This window comes from Heterodontus francisci, chromosome 12 (genome assembly GCF_036365525.1).
Source record: "Heterodontus francisci isolate sHetFra1 chromosome 12, sHetFra1.hap1, whole genome shotgun sequence".
Taxonomy (NCBI): Eukaryota; Metazoa; Chordata; class Chondrichthyes; order Heterodontiformes; family Heterodontidae; genus Heterodontus; species Heterodontus francisci.
In genome coordinates, this window is record NC_090382.1 from 32,115,501 (window position 1) to 32,138,525 (window position 23,025).

Consider the following 23,025-nt stretch of genomic DNA (forward strand, 5'->3'; position numbering starts at 1 on the left):
AATTGTAGTCAATCTTATTTGTAGGCAAACACAGCAGCTAATGTGTGCACAGCAGGATCCCACAAACAGCAATAAGATAAACAACCAGTTAATTTGTTTTTCTTGGTGTAGGTTGAGAGATAAATGTTGGTCAGGACACCAGGAGAACATTCATGCTCTTCAAATAGTTCCATGGCATCTTTTACATCCACCTGAACATACATTTGGGTCTTGGTTTAACATTTCACCCAAAGATAGCACTTCTGACAATATGGCACTCCCTCACTACTGTACAGAAATGTCAGTCTTCATTATAACTGACATTCGCTGCCGCTCCACTAATGCCTTGATTTTAACATTTTCATCATCTTCTTCTAAGCCCTCCACAGGCTCGCCTGTCCCTATCTCAGAACCTCCTCCAGCCCTACAACTCTCCGAGAACACAGTATTCCTCCAGCTCTAGCCTCTTGTCCATCCCCAGTTGCTTCACCCCACCATTAGGGAGCCGTGCCTTCAGCAGTCAAGGACCTAATCTCATGAATTTGCTCTCTAAACCTCTTCATCTCTCAACCTCTCTCTGCTCCTTTAAGATGCACCTTAAAACCTACCTCTTTGACCAAGCTTATGGTCACCAGTCCTAATGTCCTTTGCCTTGTTGTCAGTTTTTGCCTGATTATGCTCCTGTGAAGAGACTTGGGATGCTTTACTAGTTTAAAGGCACTATGTAACCACCAGTTGTTGTTGGATTTCCTCAGAGCATCTCCAGAGATCGATCCAGGGGTCTGCCAAAGGTACGCAGTGGCCTCTGGTGTTAGCAATGTATGCCAGCAGATATGGTGAGCAAGAAAAGTGAGGAGCAGTGTAAGTGAAATCCAAGGACCGAGAGCAGTGAAACCCAGGGAGCCAGAGGAGGGTGAATGGTAACTCCATGGGATCAGCGCAGAGGAGGGAGCTGGTCTGAGGAACAGTGAAGAGCACTGAATTGTGGATGACACAAAATTGAGGGGTTTGGTTAACACTAAGCAAGACTGTGACAAAATACAAGTAGACATTAATAAACTTGCACAATGAGCATGTAACTGTGAAATTAGCATCAATATGGGCAAGTGTCAGGTAGGGCATTTTGGTAGGAAGAATAGAGAGGCGACACACTCCTTGGAAATTAAGAGTCTAAATTGGGTAGAGAAACAAAGCAGTCTAGGGGTACGGATGCACAAATCATTAAAAGTAGCAACACGGGTTAATAAGGCCATTTTAAAAGCAAACCAAGTACTAGGGTTTGTTTCTAGAGAGACAGAATTGAAAAGCAAAGAAGTTATGTTGAACTTGTATTGAACATTGTTTAGACCACACTTGGATACTGTACACAGTTCTGGTCTCTATATTATAGCCAGTGGATATAGAGACACCGGAGAAGGTGCAAAAAAGCATTTACAAGGATGATAGCAGAACTGAGACTTTATAACTATCAGGAAGGATTGAACAGGCTGCAGCTCTTTTAGAAAGAAAAGACTGAGAGGTGACCTGATAGATGCCTTTATCATTATGAAACAGTTTGATAGGATAGATACAGAGAAGATACTTCCACTTGCAGTGCAGACCAGAACTAGGGTCCATAAAATATAAGATAGTAATAACAAATCCAATAGGGAATTCGGGAGAAACTTCTTAACCCAAAGAGAATGTGGAACTCGCTATCACAGCGAGTGGTTGAGGAAAATCGCATAGATACATTTAAGGAGAAGTCATTAGGCATTAGGGAGAAAGGAATAGATGGATCTACTAAGAGGGTTACGTGAAGAGAACTGGGAGGAAACTCGTGAGTGGCATAAATACTGGTTTAGACCAGTTGGGCTGAATGGCCTGTTTTTGTGCTGTACATTCTACATAATTCAAGATCAGGAGCAGCAGAGACACTGGAGCTTTCTTCACTGCAACTGAAATTGTTAAGTAGGATTTGATACAGGTCTTCAAAATTCTGAAAGGTTTTGAGAAGGTGAGCAGTGAAAGGTTATTTGTGTTCACCATGATATAAGTGGTAGCATTCTCTCCTCCACTCCAAAGACTTGATCACAAAATCGAGGCTGATACTCCAGTGCAGTACTGAGGGTTTGCTGCACTGTTGGAAGGCATTAAACTGAGAGTCTATCTGCTCTCTCAGGTGAACTATTCTATAGAAGAGCAGGAGAGTTATCCCCAGTGTCCAAGCCAATATTTATCCCTCAAGCAACATCACAAAAACAGTTTATCTGGTCATTTTCATATTGCTGTTTGTAGGAGCTTGCTATGTGCAAATTGGGTGCATTACAACTGTGACTACACATCAAAAGGACTTCATTAGCTGTAAAGCGCTTTGAAGCGTCCTGAGGTCATGAAAGGAGCTATATAAATGCAAGTTCTTTCTTTCTACCTTGCTTCTACTGGTTGGTAAAGCAGTAACAAGGGAGTATAGACTGAGAGTTATCATTAGAAGAGCAAAAGGAATTTTATAAAAAGTAATTAGAACATGCATCATTTACTAGTGAGGCAGAAGTTGTCCTTTACACGATGCAAAAGAGAATTAAATAAGTATTTGAAAAACATGAATAAATGGCGCAAAAATAGGATCAATGTAGTAACTTGCAGGTAAGGAGTTACCATCCGCTTTTTTAGAGACATTGGCACGTTGCTTACATCAGGTAATTTAATGCCTCAATGCCCCCTCGTGCTCAAATTCCTGATAAATGCTTGCAGTGAGCAAAATTGCACACCAGGTGCCTGAATTCATTAAATTACCCTTTGTTACAATAATTATTGCATTCCCCTGCAAAAAGAAAAGTGAGAGAGATTCGAATACAATCACTGCTGCCTTCAGCTGTTTTATCCATCTGATCCCTTCAATGACAGAGGCTGGAGACTGAGAGGATTTGTACGCAAACCAGTGGTGAGGGAGGTCAGGGAGAGGGGAAGTACCAGTCTCTGTGAGCTTGACCCACTGGCCTTTTCTAAATGGTTGTGAGTGAGGTGAGAAGCTGTGCAGGGGTGGAGGTGGGTGGGGGAGTACAGCGCACCAGATTAACTAACTATACTACATTCTGATTAAAGGAATTTTTTTGAAACACAGTTCATATCCTGTCTCAAAAGAAACTCACAGTGTTCCTATTTATGTCTGCTCCCAATCTAACAATATCCTTGGTGTTTCTCACTCTGGGGTTCAGGACTACAGTTGTAATGTTTAGCTGCCAAAATGGAGCTGTGTTTATCCAACCATCTCCCTTTCAGGCTGCAGTTTTGGTATTCCTGTGAGGAAGTAGCTTTTAGACAGTATTCCAGGATTTTATGTTAGATATATTGTGCTGAAGTTCAGTATTACTGACCACTCCCTACGAACTGCAGTGTGCTCTCATATCTAGGGCTCAAGCAGAGAACCCTCGTTACTCTTCACTTGCTTCCTAGAACTTTCTGGAGCATAATCACATGTCATCATATGATTCTGCTTGTCTTCAGTAGGTAGGTTGAATATGCACTCTATCAGACTGTAAATTTAGCATACAACAGGTAAATGAACAGCACACAGCGCAAACATTATTACTATATTTATAGATTTTATCATTCACTCAATATGTTCAAAATAACAAGGATCATGAAAAACAGCCTGCTCACTTCTTATGTGGTGAAACACTGCCATGGAGTTGAAGTATTTCAGTCCCTCTGTTGTTCTCTGCCTGACTGTTAGAGGTTTCTGGCCACAGACCTGTCCATCAAGGCGGGGATGGGGAGGGGGTTCTCTTTCTCTCTGCCATCCTTCTTCATTGGTTTCTCTTCCTTTGTCATCGCTCCATAGCCATTTCCATGCTTCTTCATTGTCTATGGTCATGTGTCTACTCTCCTTTCCTCTCTACTGTCTTTCTTGGACTGTCTATCTCTTTCTCGTTAGCATCTATCTTGGTTTCTCTTTCCTATTTCCATGGTTTATCCTGTGAATATGCTCATGTCCCTGCTCCTTTTCTTTCTCTGCTGTCAGTTTGCTTTCCTGTCTCTCTCTCACACACACACACACACTCTCACTCTTCCCAGTGCCTGTCAGTCTATATTGGAGAATTCTAACTCTCAGGTGGGAAGCTCGCTGTCAAACAGCTGCCGCGGGAGGCTCGATCCATTTTAATAGCCTTTTTAACATTCCATTGGCCAACTGTCCACTTGAAATGGGAGTCCAGAGGCAGCTCAAAGGTTTTAGGCCTGCGCAGTTCGAGCAGCCCAGAGGCAGCCAGGTATGGAGGGAGAGAGAATTTTGGGAGGGTTTTGTGGATCAAGCAGGCTTAAACACAGGGTGGCAGTGATGCAAACTTTCTCAGTGGGGCCCACTCCTGCTCCTCTGGGCCCCACAAAAATGAGTTTTAAATTCTTCCAACAGGGCTTCCGCTGCAGTGTCGGGTTTTACTGAGCAGAGCATCTGTGGCCCAGTAGGCAGCTAAAATCACATTGCAATCTGAATTACATCACAGCACCCTGATTTGCATATATCCCGGAGGTCTCTGCCTGGGTCAAGTGGGTATCTGAACTGCTCAAGAAAACAGCGGCGTTAAACTGGCCACAGGTTGAGAGAGGTGCTTGGATTTTAACTCCTGTTCCACTCAGCTGGTGACAGTTAAAATTCCCCTTTATGCATCTGACTTTTTTCCTCAGCTGTGCCTTTCTTTCTTTGCCTGCCTTCTCTTATCTCACTGAAACTCTATCCTGGTTTTCTTTCCTTTTCTTTGACTTCACTTCACTCTTTGCCTTTTGCACCAAACTTTTTCTCACTCTCACGGTTCAGGTCCTCATTGCAATGACAATGATATAATGACAGTGCCACCCTACGCGTCCCTCCGCAACAAAAGAGACAAGAACGAAACACAGTCTCGAAAGGATGTAATTGTTCAAGTGCATCCCAAATGAGACGAAGGGTTTAATAACAAGTTGCAGTTGTGTAGCACCTTTAACAAGGTCAAAACATCCCAAGGTGCTTCACAGGAATGTTATCAGCCAAAAATGATCAGACTTGAGATATTAGGACAAGCTTGATGAAAGTGGTCGGAGCATCTTAGAGGAGGAGGGAGGTGCAGCGATGTGGAATGGTTTAGAGAGGGAATTCTAGAACGTAGGGCCTAGGCAGCTGAAGTCATGACTGCCAATGCTGGAGCAATGATAATCAGGGATGCCAAGAGACCGGAATTGGAGGAGTCAGGGATCTTGGAGGGTTGGAGGGCTGGAGGGGGTTTAAGGCAGTGTTTTGTTCTCGCTGCCTGTATGGGATTTGAGGAGGGTGAGAGTGAAGCTGGTGACTTGGTTTTCCCTATAGGCAGCGAGGTCCCAATATTCAGCCTGCGGGAGAATCTGAAAACATAAAGAATTAGGAGAAATATTATCGTTGGATCAAGATGATGGATGCAAGTGTTATGCCTGGCTTGGGAATTCTAAATCATATGAGGAAAGTGGAAATGATTTGATATATCGGAATTCCATTCTGGGATTATGTAGGAATTATACTTGGATCAGATCTGTAATTATCAGGCATGGCCTGAAGAAATAAATAATGTTGAACAAGGAGTTGGCACAAGAAAGAATTCTAAATAAAATCTTTGTTTTTTATTATTAGTTATTTTACTCATTTTCCTTCCTGCATATTTTTTCTCTCTTTTTTTCCATTTCTAAAACAGCCCTGTTCATGTTAGGAAGGAGAAAGAAACCTTTTTGTTTAGAAAGGTTTTTTGGTTCCCTTGATGGCTCAGTTGGGGGGGATGCATTTTCTGGTGTAGTAGTGTGGTAGAGTGCACAGGTCGCCAGGTTGGCCAGCCATTATGTCCCTGCTGTCTGAAACTCCATCTCGAAATTCCTTCACCTTGTCACCTCCCTTCCTGTTTCCAAAAGCTACTAAAAAAAACTTTTCTTTGACTGACTGTGATTTCAGTTCCATCCCCCCCTGCCCACCGCCCGCTTCTTTTCACTTCTACCCTCTGGCTCAGTGTTGCTGTATTTCTGCATTCTGTACAGCACTTTTGAGAGTCCGTTCTGTACACAGGGGGTGTTATAGAAATGTAAATGGTCACTCTGGACTGCGCTGAGTCTCCCAATCACAGTTGAACTGACAGTAAAATTGGCCTCGGTGCTGCTGGGGTGGGAAGGACGGTGATTGGTAATGGGTTGAGGGAGGTGGGTAGCAGGGGTAATGTCATTTGGGGGAGAGGTTCCCAGACCTGACTGCTATCCACTGATCTCTGATGGAAAGGTGAACATTGACTGATTTAAGGTGAGGGACACAATTGGCCTCAACTATGACGCTCACCTTTGTTGAATAGCACACTATCTGATCTCATACATGGCTGCTTGGACAAAGTAACATAGAGCTATCAACACTTATGAAAGCGTAGAACAGGCGCTGGTTGGGGAAAGGAGGAAAAATGTGAAGTAACATTTAAAGAAAAGCAATCAACTACAGTGGTTTGGGCCTATTGTCAAACAAGTCCTGGTAGTTATTTTAATCTGAATTTCACCATCCCCCTGCAATATAAAGGATTGTCCATTAACAAGCTATGTTCACAAATGATTCATTCACATCTTAAGTGAAAAAGAGAGGTTGCTGTTTGGAATAAGCTGGTAATGCAACAGGAAATGATTTGAATAGATGTGATGGTGCAGAAGCTTCCAAGGTACACACTTGCCAGGTCTCTGGCATAGAAACATTCCAACATAAACCCAGAAAAGGAACCTCCAGGGAAGGAAAGTCAGAACTGGGAAGGCAAAGAATGAAGCGCGAGGGAGGACGAGTACGGCCATCGCCACTTCCAAGAAACACAGACTTGAAGCTGAAATTCATTTCAGTAAAACATCACATGATGTTTTCACTTTCCGTTAACCTTTGCCCTGCTGAATAAATAAGGATTGTGTATGGATGGTTGGCACAGCAAATGCTGGGAGAAGCACTTTATGATCAAGGATAATGTATCACTGTTGTATGCAAAAAATGTCTTTTTTTAAAAGAAAAAGGAATTGGGTGGGTGGTCATATTCAAGTGTGAATGATGACCTTTCACCTCCAGTAGCTGCATTTAAATCCAAAGCAGACAGAGTGGGTTGTCTCTGACTGAAACTAGGCACAGCAGTCTATTAGAACTGTAAACATCACCAATCCCAGCAGGGAGTTGAACTCAGAATTAGGCCTACAGTGTTGTCATCATCTTGCTGACAAATGCTCCCTTCTAGTACAGCTCCCTACTGGGAGCACAGTTTTGAGAAGGTAAACGGTGAAAGATTTTTTTACCCTGCTGGACAAATTGATAAATCTATCGTCCTTTCACATGTACACTCGTCATTTGAGGTATGGAACCTCTGGTTGTTTTGACGTCGTTCGTTAGGGCACCAGGAAAGTGCTGCTAAGTAAAAACCCAAAACAGAAATTGCAGCACAGACATTCAACCCACGTGTACAACATAAATATGCAAATACATTAGCATATGCACATACACACACACAAGCACACATACACATGCATTCACACACACACACCTGTTCACACACACAATCTCACAATTACCAAATCACACAAACAAGTAGGCACGGGCATCCACTCACATGTCTACTCATGCATGCACAAAGCCTCAAGTCTCTCTCCTATTTTGCGGCTGGCTGGTACTGTATGCTGCTGTGTGCTTTTGCATTTAAGAGCTAGGCTCAAATCAAGCTTAGATAGAGGGAAAGATAAACTCTTACACACTAATTCAAAGTGGCTGGTATGTGTATTAGGACAGTATGGTTGGTGTTGGTAGATGTATTCTTTGATTGCTGTTGTCTGATGTGGAGTTGAGGCACATGATCAAACAAGGGCAATTCATAACAGTAACTGTTCTTTAGTAACAGCAGAGTGTCACACATTAGATTAATGTTGTACAGGGTACAATGTGGTGCTGGGTGAGTTTTACTTGTGGACTACCCTGGAAGCTGATTCCAGGGAATAGGAATGGATTCACTGATTTTCCTGCCGTTTCTGGGTTTCAATTCTGGCACAAGAGTTTAGGAGCTTCCATATGGAGTGGAGTGTGCAGCAGATGCTTAGTGTATAAATTATGTGTGAGGAGTGGTAGAACTTTGGAACTGTCTTCCGCAAATGGCAATTGATGATTGATCAGTTGCTAATTTTAAAGCTGAGATTGATAGATGTTTGTTAACCAAGGGTATTAAGGGATAGGGACAAAAGCTTGAATATGGAGATTGGTTGCAGATCAGCCATGATCTCATTGAATGGCAGAACAGGTTTGAGGAGTGAATTGACCTAATCCTGTTCCTATGTTCCTATGAGTGGGGAGTCCAGTTGATATGTTGACCACGCATGGGACACTTGGCAAATTTCAAAGAATTTCTGGTTTGGGTGAAAGATGTAATTTTCTTAAACTTGTCTATTTCCTATTGTGTCTCAATCCACATTAAGTAATCACCTCAATGAAGTGGACCGATCATCTGCAATTAGGCCTTTACCGATCAGCCTGTTGGGATGACACTTAGTTGCCCCAGTGAGACCAGCCTGAAGGATTAAAATATTATGGCAAGTGCCCAAAGGCACCACTAACTAATAATAACAAAACAATAACCATGATCAATACAGCAACAAAACATAAATAACAATTAAACTGTAACGTTCTTATGAATATCAATAAGACAGTCTAAGGTACCCAGCGGTTGCAAAGGGCCTCAAGTGTGCCAGTCAACGGTATATGTTCCCTGCCCAGAGCCACCCGGGTATGAACAATTCCATGGAAGAGAGGCAAGAAGCAAAGCGACTACACCCCGGTTCCCCCCTGCCCCTCCACTCCCCCACCAACCCCCCACCTCCCGCCCCCCATAATGGATCCTGCCTGTCCTGGACCTGTAAATTTCTAGTTTGGCAAGGCCCAGAGCAATCTGCAGTTAGGAAGAAACTCAAGAGCTGAGCTATTTGAAAGTAATGAGCTGACATAATTTTATGGTCTTCCCTTTCATTTTACACCAGCTCCCATTTGTACTATTACTGACTGCTGACTTTTTAATGTCTGCGTCCAGGTCCTCCAAGGATTGCTAAGAAAGTGATAAGCCGGCAGGCAGTGAAGCTCGGCCGCACAATCAGGTTGGCCTGTCCGGTGGAGGGCGATCCTCCGCCGCTGACCATGTGGATCAAAGATGGACGGACCATCCACAGCGGCTGGACAAGGTTCCGAGTCCTTCAACACGGTCTCAAAATCAAGGAGGTGGAAGTGGAAGACGCAGGAGTCTATGTCTGCAGAGCAACTAACGGGTTTGGCAGCATCCATCTCAACTATACCCTCATCATCATCAGTAAGTATACGGATGGCCTTTGACCCCAGCTTTATTGGAACAGCTCATTCTTTTTTCAGTTGTATAAATGTTCATAAACCTTGTCAGGTCCTGGGACAACCTCTTACGTAATGCCTGACTGGTTTCATGATACTTGCAAATACTTGTACTGAAGGGCCTGCAAAAGAAAGAACTTGCATCTAAACAGCGTCCCTGTTATCCTCGGGACATCCCAAAGTGCTTCACAGCCAATGGATTACATTTGTAGTGTAGCCACTGTTGTACTTGTTGGAGACCTGTAACTGTCAGGAGGTTGGTAAAACATATCAACTTACAAAGTGGCCACCTTTTCTCTTGTATAAGTCTGTCACTCTAGAATTGGCCTTGATAGCCACTCCAGGCGCTGCTTCACAAACCACTGACCACCTCCAGGCGCTTACCCATTGTCTCTCGAGACAAGGAGGCCAAAGAGAGAGAGAAAGAGAAACTCCACATAACCAGAACATTTTCCCAATGAACATTACAAGGAAGCAGATCACCAGTCCTTTCATTAGAGCTGGGGGAACGTTTTATTGGCACAAGGAGACTGAACAGTATAAATCAGTGGTTCTCAAATATTTTGGTTGCAGGACCCCTTTTCAAATGGATTAGTAATCACTGACCCTCCACCATCTAAATTATAATACGATATAATACTTAGAATATAAAAGTGCTGCATGAAGAAAACTGGTATTTACTTGCAGATATCAGTGAGATGGGTGTGCCTGCTTGTCACTGCAGAGTCTAACCTTGGGAGGAGCTGGGAGAAGGCAGGAACCCAGAGAGGCAGGAACCAGGAGAGCAGAGCTCGGCAAGAGCAAGAGCACAGCGAGAGTCGGAGCCTGAGGAGAGCAGAGCTCGGAGAGAGCAGGAGCCCGGGGAGAGCAGAGCCCGGGGAGAGCAGAGCACAGAGAGAGCAGGAGCACAGGGAGAGCAAGCTCAGAGAGAGCAGGGGTTCGGGCAGAGCAGGAACCTGAGGAGAGCAGGAGCCTGGGGAGAACAGGAGCCCAGGGAGAGCGGAGCCCAGGGAGAGCGGAGCCCAGGGAGAGCGGAGCCCAGGGAGAGCGGAACCCAGGGAGAGCGGAGCCCAGGGAGAGCAGGAGCCCAGGGACAGCAGAGCTCAGAGAGAGCAGGAGCCCAGGGAGAGCAGAGCTCGGAGAGAGCAGGAGCCCAGGGAGAGCAAGAGCACGGAGAGAGCAGGAGCCCGGGGAGAGCAAGCTCAGAGAGAGCAAGGGTTCGGGCAGAGCAGGAGCCTGAGGAGAGCAGAGCTCGGAGAGAGCAGGAGCCCAGGGAGAGCGGAGCCCGGGGAGAGCAGGAGCCCGGGGACAGCAGAGCTCAGAGAAAGCAGGAGCCCAGGGAGAGCAGAGCTCGGAGAGAGCAGGAGCCCAGGGAGAGCAGAGCTCGGAGAGAGCAGGAGCCCAGGGAGAGCAGGAGCCCAGGGAGAGCAGAGCTCGGAGAGAGCAGGAGCCCAGGGAGAGCAGAGCTCGGAGAGAGCAGGAGCCCAGGGAGAGCAGGAGCATGGAGAGAGCAGGAGCCCAGGGAGAGCAGAGCTCGGAGAGAGCAGGAGCCCAGGGACAGCAGAGCTCGGAGAGAGCAGGAGCCCAGGGAGAGCAGGAGCCCAGGGAGAGCAGGAGCCCAGGGAGAGCAGAGCTCGGAGAGAGCAGGAGCCCAGAGAGAGCAGAGCACAGGGAGAGCAGAGCACAGAGAGAGCAGGAGCCCAGGGAGAGCAAGCTCGGAGAGAGCAGGAGCCCAGGGAGAGCAGGAGCCCAGGGAGAGCAGGAGCATGGAGAGAGCAGAGCACAGAGAGAGCATGAGCCCAGGGAGAGCAGAGCTCGGAGAGAGCAGGAGCCTGAGGAGAGCAGGAGCACGGAGAGAGGAGGAATATGGAGAGGGGAGGAGCATGGGGAGATCAGGAACATGCAGAGAGCAGAGGTCAGAGAGAGCAGAGCTCGGAGAGAACAGGAGTCCAGGGAGAGCAGAGACCGGGTCGAGCAGGAGCCTGGGGAGAGCAGAAGCCGGAGCCCAGGGAGAGCAGAGCTCGGAGAGAGCAGAACTCAAGAGAGGGCAGGAGCCTGGGGAGAGCAGAAGCTGGAGAGAGCAGAGCTCGGTGAGCAGGAGCCTGAGGAGAGCAGGAGCACGGAGAGAGGAGGAGCATGGAGAGGGGAGGAGCAAGGGGAGAGCAGGAGCCTGGGGAGAGCAGAGCTTAGAGAGCAGGAGCACGGAGAGAGAAGAACTCAAGAGAGGGCAGGAGCCTGGGGAGAGCAGAAGCCGGAGAGAGCAGAAGCCCAGGGAGAGCAGAAGCTGGAGAGAGAGGGAGCCCAAGGAGAGCAGAACTCAGAGAGAGCAGGAGCCCAGGGAGAGCAGAGCTTGGAGGGAGCAGGAGCACGGAGAGAGCAGAGCTCAAAGAGAGCGGGACCACTGTGTGAGCAGAATACAGAGAGAGCAGCAGCCCAGAAAAAACAGGAACCCAAAGAGAACATAAGCACAGGGAGAGCAGGAAACCAGAGAGAGCAGAGCATGGGGGGGATGCAGGAGCCCATACGGAACACGAGAGGAACAGGGGTGAGTACATAAGAACATAAGAACTAGGAGCAGGAGTAGACAATTCAGCCCCTTTGAGCCTGCTCCGCCATTCAATACGATCATGGCTGATCTCATCTCGGCCTCAACTCCACTTTCCTGCCCGTTCTCCATAACCCTTCAACCCATTTCTAATTAAAAATCTGTCTAACTCCTCCTTAAATTTATTCAATGTCCCGGCATCCATCGCACTCTGGGGTAGTGAATTCCACAGATTCACGACCCTTTGGGAGAAGTAATTTTTCCTCATCTCTGTTTTAAATCTGCTACCCCTTATCCTAAAACTATGACCTCTAGTTCTAGGTTGCCCCACCAGAGGAAACATCCTCTCTACGTCTACTTTGTCAATCTACTTAATCATCTTATATACCTCAGTTAGATCTCCTCTCATTTTTCTAAACTCTAGAGAGTAAAGGCCTAAACTGCTCAATCTCTCTTCATAAGACAAGACCTCCATCTCTGGAATCAATCTAGTGAACCTCCTCTGAACTGCCTTCAATGCAACTACATCCTTTCTCAAGTAAGGGGACCAAAACTGTAGGCAATACTCCAGGTGCGGTCTCACTAATGCCTTGTACAGTTGCAGCAATGCTTCCCTACTTTTATACTCTATTCTTTTAGCAATAAATGCCAAAATTCCATTTGTCTTCCTTATTACCTGCTGTACCTGCAAACTAGTTTTCTGCGATTCATGCACGAAGACACCCAGATCCCTCTGCACCGAAGCACTCTGAAGTTTCTTTCCATTTAGATAATAATTTGCCTTCTATTCTTCCGACCAAAATGGATAACCTCACACTTATCCACGTTAAACTCCATCTACCAAATTTTGGCCCATTTATCTAATCTATCCATATCCATTTGTAGATTTCTTATTTCTTTATTGCAACTTACTGTACCACCTATTTTAGTGTCATCTGCAAATTTGGCTATAGTACCTTCTATCCCTGCATCCAAGTAATTAATATAGATTGTAAATAGTTGGGGCCCGAGGACCGAACCCTGTGGCACCCCACTAGTTATATCTTGCCAACCAGAAAAAGACCCATTTATCCCGACTCTCTGTTTTCTGTTGGTTAGCCAATCCTCTATCCAAGCTAATAAATTGTTCCTAACCCCATGTGATCTTACCTTGTGTATTAACCTTTTGTGCGGCACCTTATCAAATGCCTTCTGGAAGTCCAGATGTACTACATCTACAGGATCCCCATTATCCACTTTACTTGTTACATCTTCGAAGAACTCCAGCAAATTAGTCAAACACATTTTACCCTTCATAAAACCATGCTGACTCTGATGGATTGCATTTTGACTTTCTAAATGTCCTGTTATTACTTCCTTAATAATGGATTCTAACAATTTCCCAACGACAGATGTTAAACTAACCAGTCTATAGTTTCCTACTTTCTGCCTTCCTCCTTTTTTGAATAAGGGCATTATATTAGCTTTTTACCAATCCACTGGAACTTTTCCCATATCCAGAGAATTATGGAATATTATAACCAATGGATCCACTATCTCCACTGCCACTTCCTTTAAGACACTAGGATGTAGGCCATCAGGCCCTGGGGACTTGTCTGCCTTCAATCCCAATAGTTTGCTCAGTACTTTTTCCCTAGTGATGATGATTGTTCTAAGTTCCTCCCTTTCTATAACCTCTGCATTACCTGGTACTATTGGGATTGTATTAGTGTCCTCCACCGTGAAAACTGAAGCAAAATACTGATTTAGTGTCTCTGCCATTTTTGTGTTCCCTTCTATTAACTCCCCAGTCTCACCCTCCAAAGGACCAACATTCACTTTAGTTACTGTCTTCCCTTTTATATACTTATAGAAGCTTTTGCTATCCGTTTTTATGTTTTGCGCTAATTTTCTTTCATAATTTACTTTTACTCTTTTTACTACTTTTTTAGTAACCCTTTGTTGATCTTTAAAAGTTTCCCAATCTTCCAGCCTGCCACTGGCCTTTGCAATGTGGTATGCCTTAGATTTTGTCTTTATGTTATCCTTAACTTGCTTGCTTAGCCATGGATGTTTTCTCCCCCTCCTAGAATCTTTCTTCCTCTCTGGAATATATTTTAGTTGGGATAAATTGAATATCTCCTTAAACATCTGCCACTGCTCGTCAACTGTCCTACCTTGTAGTCTTCCTGCCCAGTCCACTAGGGCCAAATCTGTCCTCGGGTCTATATAATTACCTTTGTTGAACTCCAAAACACTCGTGTGGGACTCCAGTTTCTCGCCTCAAACTGAATTTGAAATTCTCGCATGCTATGATCACTTTTCCCTCGAGGATCCTTAACAATGAGATCATTAATCAATCCCACCTCATTACACAACACGAAATCTAGAATAGCCTGCTCCCTGGTTGGTTCCACAACATATTGCTCCAAAAACAATCTCTAATACATTCAATGAACTCTGTCTCGAGGCTACCCTTGCCAATTTGACTAATCCAGTCTATATGCATATTAAAATCACCCATGATTATTGCCGTACCTTTCTTACATGCCCCAGTATTTCCTGGTTTATATTGTGCCCCACTGCGGAACTGCTGTTTGGGGACCTATAGATTACTCCCACCAGGGACTTCTTTCCCTTGCTATTTCTTATTTCTACCCAGACTGATTCTATGCCTTGATCTCCAGTGCCTATATCATTTCTTACTACAGCACTGATCTCTTCCTTCACTAACAAAGCTACTCCACCTCCTTTTCCTTCCTGTTTATCCTTCTGAAATACTGAGTACCCTTGTATATTCAATTCCCAAACCTAGTTTCCCTGCAACCACGTCTCAGTAATCGCCACTAAATCATACCCATTTGTCTCTATTTGCGCTTTTAACTCATTTATTTTATTCCGAATGCTTCTTGCATTCAGATACAAAGCCTTTAAGTTTGTTCTATTATTAAATTTTCCTACTCTTGTACGATTCCTTGGTGCAATATGATGTTCACACGTTCTGTCCCTTCCTTTTATTTTCTAGTAACAATCAGCCTCACCACTAACCCGCACTCCTACCTTCTCCTTTAACTTCCTATTTTTCCATGCAACTGAACCCTCCCCCCACTATTTAGTTTCAAGCCCTATCTACAGTGCTAGTTATCCTTGTTCTGAATTCCATCATCATAGGTGTTACGATCAGGTGATAAAGAGGTCTTGGGTTCCCTTTCAGCCTTCACCTGGTCTCACTGTAACAGGGTTTAATTTTGAACACACCATTTTTTTTTTTAGCTCCCCCTTGATGAATCCTTGTTCACTGCTTTCCAATTATAAGGTAAAGAAACCAGCACAAACAGGCTTTCTCAGGTTTGAAGAAGAAAAGTTGAAATTTATTAAACTTAAACTCTAATTCGGTTAATGCCTACAGATACATGATGCGCCCATGCTAGCATGCATACGTGATACACACAAGCAGATAGAGACAGAAAGAGGACAGAAGAAATAAAGTGGAAAGGTTTGAGGCAATATCTGAAGAATTATTGTTACAGTTTTTCAAGCTCACTGTTGAGCCCTTGCTTTTCGTTGGGGCCCAGTATTCTTCTTAAACCTTGTCCGCTGTAGGAGACTTTTCTCTCTTGGGGTTCATGTGTCCTCAGTGGATTCAGAGGCTTGTGAGAAAGAGATGGGAGCAGGCAGGAGAGAGATCTTCTCAATCCAAGAGCAAATAGACACTCTGCCCAAACTGTTCATACAAATTCAAAAACCTCAGGTTGCCCAGCAGGTTAGTCATGTGACTGGCTGGTTTGACCATGTCAGTTTGTGTATTCGGCCATCTTAGTGGGCAACCTGAAATGCAAGCTCCCCCACCTTCAACATCTGGTGATCAAAAGTCTATTGTGGGTTGAATGTCAGGAAATGGCTGCTTTGTCCTTCCAAACGCCGTCTGCCAATATGCAAATGTCCCTTCCAGCCATGGCTGATCTGTTCAACAAGTACTCCCTTCACTCCAGTAACAGTTTAAAATCAATGTTCATGACAAAATTAATGTGCCTCATTCTTGGCAGGTGGGGGCCTCGCATGACAGAGGAATTAACTTCTTTGTATCTACCCTAACAAAATATTTTATTCATTTTAAGCATAAATTATTAACATTTAAAATTTTGAAAAACAAAGCAATGCGACATTTGGGGTATCAGCCGACCAACCAGGCCATCACTTTCCAAAAGTTCCCTCTGCAGGCGTCAGCCCACTAATTTTCACCCATCTAAAGGAACGGGTGGAAGATCACATAGCAGCACGTAAAGGAAAATAGGAGCAGGAGTAGGCCATTCAGCAGATCGAGCCTGCCCCGCCATTCAATACGATCATGACTGATCATCCACTTCAATGCCTTTTTCCCACACTATCCTCATATCCCCTTACATCATTGCTATTTAGAAATCTGTCAATCTCTACTTTAAACATACTCAATGACTGAGCTTCCACAGTCCTCTGGGGTAGAGAATTCCAAGATTCACAATCCTCTGAGTAAAGAAATTTCTCCTCATCTCTGTCCGAAGTGGCTTCCCCCTTATTTTGAAATTGTGTCCCCTGGTTCTAGACTCTCCAACTAGGGTAAACATGTTAGCTGCATTTACCCTGTCTATTCCTTTAAGTATTTTGTAGGTTTCAATGAGATCACCTCTCATTCTTCGAAACTCTAGAGAATACAGGCCCAGTTTCAACAATCTGTCTTCATAGGACAGTCCCGCCATCAAGGGAACAGGTCTGGTGAACCTTTGTTGCACTCCCTATGGCTATGGCAATAATATCCTTCCTAAGGTAAGGCGACCAAAACTGCATACAGTGCTCCAAGTGTGGTCTAACCAAGGTTGTATACAATTGAAGCAAGACTTCACTACTCCTGTACTCAAATCCTCTTGTGATAAAGGCTGACATACCATTAGCCTTCCTAATTGCTTGCTGCACCTGCATGTTAGCTTTCAGTGACTTATTGACAAGGACATCCAGGTCCCTTTGTACATCTACACTTTCTAATCTCTTACCATTCAAAAAATACTCTGCACATCTGTTCCTCCTACCAAAGTGGATAACCTCACATTTTTCCACATTATATTCCATTTGCCACGTTCTTGCCGACTCACTAAGTCTGTCCAAATCCCCTTGAAGCAGCTTTGCATCTTCCTCACAACACACATTCCCACTTAGTTTTGTGTCATCCGCAAACTTGGAAATACTGCATTTGGTCCCCACATCCAAATCATTGATAGATATTGTGAACAGCTGGGGCCCAAGCACTGATCCCTGCGGTACCCCACTAGTCACAGCCTGCCAACACACGAATGACCCGTTTATTCCTACTCTTTGCTTTCTGCCTGTTAACTATTCCTTAATCCATGCCAGTATATTACCTCCTATTCCATTTGCTTTAATTTTGCTAACCAATCTCCTGTGGGGGACTTTATCAAAAACCTTCTGAAAATCCAAGTATACCACATCCACCAACTCCCCTTTATCAATTCTGTTAGTAACATCCTCAAAAAACTCCAACAGGTGCATCAAACACGATTTCCCATTTATAAATCCATGTTGACATTGCCCAATCAGATCATTATTATCCAAGTGTCCAGTGGCGCAGTGGTTAGCACCGCAGCCTCGCAGCTCCAAGGACCCGGGTTCGATTCCGGGTGCTGCCTGTGTGGAGTTTGCAAGTTCTCCCTGTGTCTGTGTGGGTTTTCTCCGGGTGCTCCGGTTTCCTCCCACAAGCCAAAAGACTTGCAGGTTGATAGGTAAATTGGCCATTATAAAAATTGTCACTAGTATAGGTAGGTGGTAGGGAAATATAGGAACAGGTGGGGGTGTTTGGTAGTAATATGGGACTAGTGTAGGATTAGTATAAATGGGTGGTTGATGTTCGGCACAGACTCGGTGGGCCGAAGGGCCTGTTTCAGTGCTGCATCTCTAATCTAATCTAATTTATCACATCCTTTAGAATAGATTCTAGCTTTTCCCAATGACTGATGTAAGGCTAACAGGTCTGTAAGTCCCTGTTTTCCCTCTCCCTCCCTTCTTAAATAGTGGGGTGACATTTGCGACCTTCCAATCAACAGGAACCACTCCAGAATCTATAGAATTTTGGAAGATGATCACCAATGCATCCATTATCTCCATAGCTACCTCTTTCAATACACTGGAATGTAGAATATCAGGCCCTGGGGACTTATCAACCTTCAGCCCCATTAATTTCTCCAATACAACCTTCTTACTAATACTAATTTCCTTCAATTCCTCATTCCCCCTCATCCCTTGGATCTCTAATTCTGGGAGATTTCTTGTTTCTTCCTCAGTGAAGATAGACACAAAGTAATCATTTAGCTTCTCTGCCATTTCTCTATTCCCCATTATAAATTCTCCTGACTCTGCCTGTAATGGACCCAATTTGCCTTAGCCAAACATTTCCTTTTTACATACCTATAGAAGCTTTTACAGTCCTTTTTTATATTTTTTGCTAGCTTACTTCCATATTCTATTCTGCCTTTCTTTATCAGTTTCTTCATCCTCCTTTGCTGTATTCTCAAGTCCTCCCAATGCTTAGGTTTACGACTATTTCTGGCAACTTTATAGGCCTTTTCTTTTAATCCTGTACAATCCTTAACTTCCTTTGTTATCTACGCTTGACTGCCTTTACTTTTGGGGGTTTTGTGCCTGGAAGGAATGTATAGTTGCTGTAAACTATGTAATATTTCTTTAAAGACTCTCCATTGCCTATGTACTGTCATACCTTTTAATGTATTTTCCCAATCCACCTCAGCCAATTTGCCCCTCATACATTCATAATTTCCTTTGTTCAAATTTAACACCCTGGCTTCAGATTGAACTACCTCACTTTCAAACATAATGTAAAATTCTATCATATTATGGCCACTCATTCCTAAAGGTTCTTTTACAAGATTATTAATTAGCCCTTTCACATTACATAAAACTAGATCTAAAATAGCCTGTTTTCCAGTCGGTTCCTTAACATACTGCTCTAGAAAACCATCCCTAACACACTCCAGAAACTCGTCCTCCACAGCATTACTGCTCATTAGGCTTACCCGGTCTATATGCAGATTGAAGTCACCCATGATTACTGTATTACCCATGCCACATGCTTCTCTAATCTCCTGATTAATGCCATGCCCCATGCTACCACTACCGTTTGGTGGCCTATAAACAACTCCTACCAATGTTTGATGCCCCTTGCTGTTTCTTAGCTCCACCCAAACAGATTCCACATTTTGTTCTACTGATCTGAGATCCTCCCTTACTAATGTACTGATCCCATCCCTTAATAGCAGTGCAACACCACCTCCTTTTCCTTTTTGCCTGTCCTTCCTAAATGTCAATATCCTTGAATATTCAGTTCCCAGTCTTGGTCACCCTATAGCCATGTTTCCGTTATGGCAATTAGATCATACTCATTTACCTTGATTTGGGCCTTTAAATCATCTACCTTGTTGCGATTGCTGCATGCATTTAGGTAGAGTGCCCTTAACCTTGTCTTCTTGACATTATTCTGCATTCTAAGCCTGGTTGATGCTCGCTTTTGTTTTGCCTGCCTTCTAATATCACTTGCTACTTTAATATAAAAGTGGGGAATTCCAGCCCACCTGTTTAGTGTTGCTGAGATAATGTCATCTGTTATACAACCAAATCTTCACTTACCACCAAATTTTTTTGTCTTCAAAAATAGTATACTTGATGCTGAACTATTTAATAAGCATTGTTAGAGTACCAATCTGTTCTGACTCTGCAATTGTAAGCATGAATTTTATGGTTCCTTGAGAGATGGACTGGAAGGCATAGGGATCCATGAAGTAGTGAGGGAAAGGGGGTGGAATGCCCATCACCTTCCCAGCACCATGCAATTTTGTCAGGAGTGGGGAAGGCCGAACTGCCCAGAGGTCAATTAAGGCCCTTAAGTGGCCAATTAATAGCCACTTAAGTGCCTCTTCCGCCGCCGCTGGTATTTTACCAGCGGCTGGTGGGAGCCCCACCACATGGAGATATTGCCCAGTAAAACAAGGGTGCCACCCTGTGGACTGGTGGTGGGGTGGGGGGACAGGTGAGTGGGCCTCTTCCATGGGAAAACTGTGGCCCACAGGGAGCTTCCGGCGGCAAAGGCCTTCCCTCCGCAAGCAACCCCTCACTCAGCCCTCAACGACCACCCTCCACCTACCCCACCCCCACCTTGCCAGAGCTTGCCCAAGTGGTCCCGCGAGCTCGCCATGCTCACCTCAGGTCTTGGCTCCAGCGCTGGTTCTGGTCCCAGACCTCCTGCAGTACCAGCAGTAGCCATCCTCCCAGTGGCGCTGCCAGTCCTACAGAGCTGTTGGCCCTCTGATTGGCGGCAGCTCTTGGGGGTGGGATTCCCATCCTTAAAGCGATGGGGTCCATGAGAGTGGGCAGTTATTTGACTGCCTGCTGTGAAATTCGGCCAAAGTTCCAAAACAGGACCAAGGCAGGGTGGCCCCCTGCCTTCTGGCTCTTCTCCGGGACCCCTGCCATCAAGATAAAATTCAGCCTGTAGTGTGCAATAGGTGCAACATACAAAGTATTTGCTTTTGTAAAGATCCAGTTATAATCACCATAAACCTGCTGGATTGATGAGTAACACAGACACTGGGATTGAAAAGGATCCACAGCTACAACACAGGCCAAGGTAAGACAGAGAGAGAGAGAACCTCAGATGTACACCGAGGGCTTAGAGAGATAAAACACAGATGCAGAGAGACAAGGAGGACATTACAGATACCAATAGGGGAGAGAGGGAGAACAGCGCAGGAAAAAATGTCATGGTAAAGGAGGATACAGAGTAAAAGAAAAAGAGAAAAAGTAAGATACATGGAGGGAAGGAAGGAGAAAAACACAGAGCTTGTGGGAAAGAAAGAACCATTACAGAGAGAAAGAGTACAGACAGAGCATGAGGAGAAAAAAGAAAACAAATACAGAGAGAAGCTACAGATAGAGAGGAAAAGCAAAAGGATACTGCATATGCTGAGAGAGTGAGATAATAGCACATGGGTAGAGAGAGAAAGTAAAGTACAGATGCACATAGGGGAGAACAAACAGAAAAAAATCACAGATGCACAGAGAGTGCAAATACTCTTTGTCCGGCATTAATATTTCACCTGCCAAGCCACCCATGAAAGCACAGTTGTTAAATATGGAAGCAAGTTAATTTTGCTGTCGAGTATTGGGCTGCCCCATTCTGGCTCTGCACTGATTTTCATCCATGGACACAGACTATCCTCCCACAAATGTGCACCATCCACGTCAGTCTCTGATAGTTGGCAGATTTACTTTCGATCAGTAGGATTGAAGTGGATTCATGCTAGGTGTGTCACTGTGGTGCTTGCATCCCTCAAAGAATTAATGGGGCTGGAATAAGTGAAGAATGTATGTTATTTTTCAGTGACTGGGGGTGGCCGGGGGGAGTTTTATTCAGGGAGAACCGCCTGGTAAACACAGTATAAGAAAATGGAAAATGCAGCAAGGTTTTAAACCAATTTTGAAGTAACAAACTTCTTATGTTTGTGAATTTATCTTCTCCTGTTGGGAGCAGCTCTGCAGTGATTCGTTCAACTTTGACTGACAGCCAAGGGAAGGAAATGGGCCCACATGGTCCTCAACCTTTCCATTTTTAAATTGTCCCCAGAGCCAAATTTAGGGGGAAATGGGCTGAAAGTCTCAGCACATTTACTGAAAGTGAAGCAAGACGTTTTTTAAGGCATGCTCATGGAGTGGGGAAGGATCACAGATAGTGTGCCTGTGTGTCTTTTTCATTTTGTCTTTTTGTCAGCTCTTCGAATAAAACTGCATTTATAGTACATTATCTTTAGTGCTGTGGCATCCCATGGTCTGGCTTTTCGATCATCAGGCTTTTAAAATCATCTTCCCTCTCTTTTTAACCTTGGTGGGATATCCTTGGCCCTTCAATCCAGGGTTTGCAATAAAACTAATTCCAGTGCATTTTATTTAATATGATAATTTTGTGTATATATACACAGTAGGAAATAAAGAGAAAGTTTGACCTTAACTCAGTGAATCAGGGAGATATGTTTGAAGGTCAGGAACAGTGAGAGAATACCTGCAGTCTGGATTTGATTTGGATCCAAATCATTAATCGAAATTTTACAAATCCTGCAGAATATAGGCACATCGGAACAGGAGTAGACTGTTCAGCCTGTTAATCATTCAATTAGATCATGGCTGATCTGTGTTTGAACTCCATTTACCAGCTTTGGCTCCATTATCATTAATACCCTTGTCCAACAAAAGTCGATCAATCTCAGTTTAGAAATGTTCAACTAATTTCCCTCAACAGCTTTTTGCGGGAGGAAGTTCCAGATTTCCAGTACCCTTTGCATGGACGAGTTCTTCTTGTCATCACTCCTGAACAGCCTAGCTCTAATTGTAAGGTTATGCACCCTTGTTCTGGGCTCCTGCACCCGATCAAATCCTTTAATCATCTGGAACATCTCAATTAGATCACCCCTTAATCTTCTATACTCAAGGGAATACAAGCCTAATCTATTCAATCTATCCTTATAATTTAATCCTTTTAGTTCAGTATCATTCTGGTGAATCTGCGCTGACCCCCCTCCAAGGTCAATATATCCTTTCTGAGGTGCAGTGCCCAGAACCAAACACATTGCTGTAAAGGGGTCTAACCGGAGCCTTATATGATTGTAATTCACTGATTTCCGACCCCATATCAGGGCCACTGCAGGCAAAATCTCTCTGCACTCATTTTGAAGAATACTACATGTGCTTGAAAATGGTACCTCACAATGCTAAATCCTCATCTTCCCTCATTTAATGGCAAGTATAGAGGTGCTGCCTATATTATCTTTGCTGGTATTGTGGCATGGTCCTTAAGTCAGGCATTTGTGTATTCAGCATTACCCATGCCACCTTATGCAAGATTTAAATGTTGTAGAGCTCTAACAAGGAAAGAAAAAACGCGGCAAGGTAGCAATCATGTTGAAGAGTATTCTATCATCTTGCTCTATTCATTGGCTCTAATTCTCCCCCACTCCCAACCCTTCTCACTCCCCTCATCCGCTACTCCTCTCTTGTCGATGCAAGAGTCTTGCAACTGGATGGGCACTGCCAAGTCTCTGGTAATGCTAGGTTA

The 23,025-nt window shown here is 44.4% G+C and overlaps 1 protein-coding gene across 5 annotated transcripts in view; it reads left to right on the forward strand.

The window, feature by feature from the left end:
* The window catches only part of LOC137375800 (fibroblast growth factor receptor-like 1), a 211,507-nt gene that overhangs the window by 106,053 nt on the left and 82,429 nt on the right, over positions 1-23,025 (forward strand). For 4 of the 5 annotated variants that reach the window (XM_068043265.1, XM_068043267.1, XM_068043266.1 and 1 more), the window contains one exon: positions 9,030-9,302. The exons of the other annotated variant lie outside the window; for it this stretch is intronic. In XM_068043265.1, coding sequence (XP_067899366.1) covers positions 9,030-9,302 — 273 coding nt within the window. The remainder of the gene's footprint in view (positions 1-9,029; positions 9,303-23,025) is intronic. 5 annotated transcript variants of the gene reach the window in all.